This window comes from Arachis hypogaea, chromosome 13 (assembly GCF_003086295.3).
Source record: "Arachis hypogaea cultivar Tifrunner chromosome 13, arahy.Tifrunner.gnm2.J5K5, whole genome shotgun sequence".
Classification (NCBI taxonomy): domain Eukaryota; kingdom Viridiplantae; phylum Streptophyta; class Magnoliopsida; order Fabales; family Fabaceae; genus Arachis; species Arachis hypogaea.
The window spans coordinates 122,679,503-122,684,523 of NC_092048.1; the positions used below are offsets into that span (position 1 = coordinate 122,679,503).

General features: G+C 31.3%; 1 protein-coding gene across 1 annotated transcript; it reads left to right on the forward strand.

Moving 5' to 3' along the window:
• The first annotated feature begins 1,776 nt into the window (after positions 1 to 1,776).
• LOC112733069 (phosphoribosylformylglycinamidine cyclo-ligase, chloroplastic/mitochondrial) lies at positions 1,777 to 5,021 on the forward strand. The gene is made up of 8 exons (XM_025781929.3): positions 1,777 to 2,309; positions 2,391 to 2,485; positions 2,794 to 2,895; positions 2,985 to 3,044; positions 3,512 to 3,684; positions 3,760 to 3,862; positions 3,956 to 4,114; positions 4,531 to 5,021. Exons 1-8 carry the CDS (start codon positions 2,000 to 2,002, stop codon positions 4,699 to 4,701), a joined length of 1,173 nt encoding a protein of 390 aa, XP_025637714.1. The 5' UTR covers positions 1,777 to 1,999; the 3' UTR covers positions 4,702 to 5,021.

Genomic DNA, 5,021 nt, shown 5'->3' on the forward strand with positions numbered 1-5,021 from the left:
ATTTTAAAATATTAAAATATTCCTTTACAAAAAAATATATTTAACTATTTTTGTTTGTTTCATTCTTTATATTTATCTTAAATAAAAAAGATATTAAGGCATAACTCAATCTTATACATATTTCATACTAAATATAACACAAAAAATTATATAGTCTCTGTCGTCTTTCAGTTTTTATCTTTCAGTCTTTTTCTCAGTATATAATTTTATTTATATTTAAGAAGCTACGTTTAGCTTTAGATAGATAAATAACTAATAAGATTATTATTATTATTATTATTATTATTATTATTATTATTATTTTATTATTGTGTTTGTTTGCTTTTTATGTAAGTATATTTATTTTTTAATTAATTTTATATAATACAAATTTTTTTATCATTGTGTTTATATTTAGAATAAAATACATAATTAAATTAAATCCAAAATAATATTACACAATTCACCCAAAAAGAGAAACATTACATGGATCACCTAAGTACATATTTTTATATAAATTGAATGAGATGCATTCGATTTATAAATCCGCCTAGTAAATTCGAATTACCAAGACGAATGCAAATCGAATTAGTCAGAATTGATTTATACATGTATGTCAGCCACCTAGTAAATTGGATCAGTTACAATGGGATTTACAAATCGAATGTATCTCATTCGATTTACATAGAAATATGCACTTAGGAGACCTGTGTAATATTGTTTTGGTGAATTGTGTAATATTGTTTTAGGTTTGGTTTAATTATGTATTTTATCTTTATATTTATAGTATAATTTTGTTTCACACAAAATAAAATTATTATATGTTTGTTTGCTTTTTAAGTGAGTATATATGTTTTTTTAATTAAATTTATATAATACAAAATCTTTTATCATTGTCTTCATATTTAATTCTATAATTTTGTTTCGCACAAAATAAAATTATTATATATTTATTTTTTTTACGTGATATATATATATAACACAAAATCTTTTATTATTATGTTCATATTTAATATTATAATTTTTTTACATAAAATAAAATTTATTTAAATTTTAATATTATATACATAATATATATTTAATATTATTTTTTCTAAGATTCTAATATATCTTTTTTCTAGATTTGATGTATGAATTTTTAACTTATTTCTTATGTATTATTTATTTTAATTCTAAAGTATAATAATTTTTTTTGTACAGATATATTATAATTAATATTCATATGCTATTTTTTGTTTTAGACTTCAGCCCAATATTTAAAATTTACAAAAAAATCTAAATTTTATAAAAAAAAAATGGTTAACCTAATTAACAGTTTGCCTTCTTAAATCCAGACCATTCAAATAAAATATAATAAATAAAAAGTTCAGATTTAACAAACTAACAAGGTGTGCAGCACTCTATACTTAACAAAGAGCGTTTAAGGATGAGCAATTTAATTTGTCCAATTTTAAAAAAATTTTCACGTGTGTATCTATATCAACTAGGTTAAATTTTTTTTGTTGAATCTAAGATATCCAAGTGAACACGAGAGATTGATAAGTCCAAATTTTAAAAAAAGTCAATAACTTAAATGTATTTTCAAATTCTCAAAGACCTAAATATTTACGGATCAAAAGGTTAAGGACTTATTTGTCTTTTATTATTATTTTATTTTAAATTTAGATCCTTTAAAGTTTGAATTTTACTTTAGAGAATAAAGTATACTCTCTCACCATTAATTTTATAAATGAGACCAATAATAAATATAAAAGAAAAATTATTCAATGATAAAAGATCATATTTACTCTCTAAAATGAAATTTAAACTTTAGAAATTCTTTTATTTTACGGTAGTAGGGATGTGGAACATCTTGCCGTCAGATTAACGCTTAAGGTAGCATACCAAAACTTCTAGGGCGGGTTTTTTGCCAGCTCTCCACTCCCCACAACCCCCACTGGCGACGTTCTCCGCCACTGGCGGCGCCGTCTTCATCTTCTCTATTCGTAGTTCTCCGATTTCAGTTCCATCCCCTGCAGCTATGACTATAGGAGCTTGCACAGACCTATCACGCTGCCTTGGAGGAGTAGCAGCGCCACTCACACCCAACTCCAGCCGCGCCGCCACATTTTGCCACGTGCTTCGCACACCCAATAACGCCCACACTCGCGCGTTGACCCTGTCAATGTCAACGCACGACCACAGCAAAGTGGTGGCGGCTGCAGGTAGCAGCACTCAAGGTCTCACCTACAAGGACGCAGGCGTCGACATCGATGCTGGCTCCGAACTCGTTCGAAGAATCGCAAAGATGGCACCCGGAATCGGAGGCTTCGGCGGTTTGTTCCCTCTCGGTATGCTTCACTACCTGCCATATTTTTCTTCTTCGCGTTTTCTGGTATTCGATTTTATTCACCTTTTTCTTTTTTGAATAGGGGATTCGTACCTTGTTGCGGGCACGGACGGTGTGGGAACAAAAGTGATGCTTGCTTTTGAAACTGGGATTCATGACACCATTGGTATTGATCTGGTAAAAACAAAAAGGTTTTGCTTTAACTTTTAATTTGGAAATAATAATTTTCATACCAATGCTACAACAGAATGAGCCTATTGAACCTAGCTTTACGTGAATTATAAGATATCAAGGCGAAATTTGAAAAGGGGTTTTCTGCTGTTTACTCTGCGTTCATCAAAATCAGCATCTGATTTTCTTTATTTTTTTTAATTTTTTATTTTGGATCTTTTCCTTTTTCTTTTGTTACAAGATTTATAGGGTTTTGGTGGCTTTTACAATGGAGCTTTTTTTTTGTGTGTGTGTGCGTGCTGTTACTTGCATAGGTTGCAATGAGTGTGAATGACATTGTTACATCAGGGGCAAAGCCTCTGTTTTTCCTTGATTACTTTGCCACTGGCCACCTTGATGTCGATGTTGCTGAGCAGGTAATGGAATTTGTCATTCCTTGGTTTTGTCTCAACTTTTAAAGTGCCATCCACTGAGAAAGCTGATATGTTTTCTTCTTCTTCTTCAGGTTATAAAAGGCATTGTTGAGGGCTGTAAGCAATCTGACTGTGCGCTTTTAGGAGGAGAGGTATTATATCTTTTTGCAATTTATTTTATCACTCTGATTAATTCGGTGCTAGGTTATTTTGCCGAGACATAAACTACAGTAACAGTATATAAGCAACTGGAACTGTATGGTTCTAACAACTATGGCTATACATTGAAACAGAATCTTGGGAATGAGTATATTTTTGATAGTATGTTTGAGAAGCAATTTGATTAGACATTGCAAACTGTTTTGGCCTTGTGAGATTTATATAGGTTTCATTTAGTAAAAAGGTTCAGATTGTTAGATGAAGTTATGAAAATAGCAAATGCTTTTGATAGAGACCTTGTTCCAAGTGTTTTTATTGATGATTGGGTTTTGCATATTTGCATGTAGCCCAATGGCTTTATTTGTTCCATGCTCAGCCACCTGCAGACAAAGAGATGATGTGGCTTTTTAGTTTTTATAATTCTTCTCTTGCACTTAATTAAATTTAATATAATTTTTAGACTGCAGAAATGCCTGGTCTATACAAGGAAGGTGAGTATGATCTTAGTGGCTGTGCAGTTGGCATTGTGAAGAAAGATTCTGTAATCAATGGGAAGAACATTACTGCTGGTGACGTCCTTATTGGTCTACCATCTAGTGGTGTTCATTCAAATGGTTTCTCACTTGTAAGAAGGTTGGTTTTGAATTGATAATCCATCAAATTTCACATAATTTTAAGTTACTGAGTTGTGCTAGTATATCTTAACAGAGTGCTTGCTCAAAGTGGTCTTTCATTGAAAGATCAACTTCCTGGTGGTAATGTCACAGTTGCAGAAGCTCTGATGGCCCCAACTTTTATTTACGTTAAACAGGTGATTCATTTTTCTTCGTAGCACATGACAATGATTGTTCTTTCAGCGTGATGCCCCTTCTGATCTTGGAAGACTTGTCTCTTCATAAAATAGGTGCTTGACTTGGTTAGCAAGGGAGGGGTGAAAGGAATTGCCCACATCACAGGTGGTGGTTTCACGGATAATATACCCCGAATCTTCCCAGAAGGCCTTGGTGCTACTATATACAAAGACTCATGGGATGTGCTTCCAGTGTTTAAGTGGCTTCAGGAGGTAATGCATTTTTTTCTCTTATGTCTTCTCCTGAAAAGAAATAATTTATTAGGAAATATAAGGTAAAGTATAATTTTTGTCTCTAACGTTTTTTTATTTTTTTTCAAAAATATCCTCGAGTTTAATTTCATCCAATTTTGTCTTTAACATTTTTTATTTGTGTCAATACTACATCTAGATGTTTTTAATTTTGTCCTTAATGTTTTAGATGGAGTTAATGTCTAGGGATAATTTTGACACAAATAAAAAACATTAGGAACAAAATTGAATGAAATTAAACGTTAAAAGTATTTTTGAAAAAAAAACCACAAATGTTAGGGCGTACACTATCCAAAGTTTTGTTTATAAGTTTTATCAATCAGCAATTATACATATAAATTTCATATACTAAATCTATTGATAACCTCTCTCGTTAGGCTGGGAAGATAGAAGACTCAGAGATGAGACGAACTTTTAATATGGGCATAGGGATGGTCTTGGTAGTTAGTCCAGACACAGCTGATAGAATACTTGAGAATAGAAGTGATACAAATAAAGTCTACTGCATTGGAGAAGTTACAAATGGCAATGGAGTGTCCTTCAGTTAATCTGATCTTCTTGATCTTGGTTAATCTTCTTGTACCTTTCTAGTACTTTCATGGAAAATATCGGTTATGATATTTCTCTACATAAATGTTATGAAACTTTCACCAATTTTGAGGATGCCATTGTAGTTTAGTTGCTAGTGAAAATAATTGTTATGTTATTTTAATCTTGTTTTTAGTACACATTATTGAGGGTTAGTTATCCCTTTTACTTGCAAAGTTATTCATAGCATAGGGACATGAACCCAAATGTAAACCTATGAATGAACCGTGTTAGCTCCCAACTTCTTATGAGTGTAATGGGAAATATGCTGATTTCACAA

What these genes read in the sequence shown, in the direction of transcription:
- LOC112733069 (XM_025781929.3), top strand. Translation starts at nt 2,000, where the DNA reads ATGACTATAGGAGCTTGCACAGACCTATCACGCTGCCTTGGAGGAGTA. An exon ending in ACACCATTGGTATTGATCTG is followed by an intron (nt 2,486 to 2,793) that starts GTAAAAACAAAA and finishes TTACTTGCATAG; the next exon opens with GTTGCAATGAGTGTGAATGA. An exon ending in TGTTTAAGTGGCTTCAGGAG is followed by an intron (nt 4,115 to 4,530) that starts GTAATGCATTTT and finishes CTCTCTCGTTAG; the next exon opens with GCTGGGAAGATAGAAGACTC.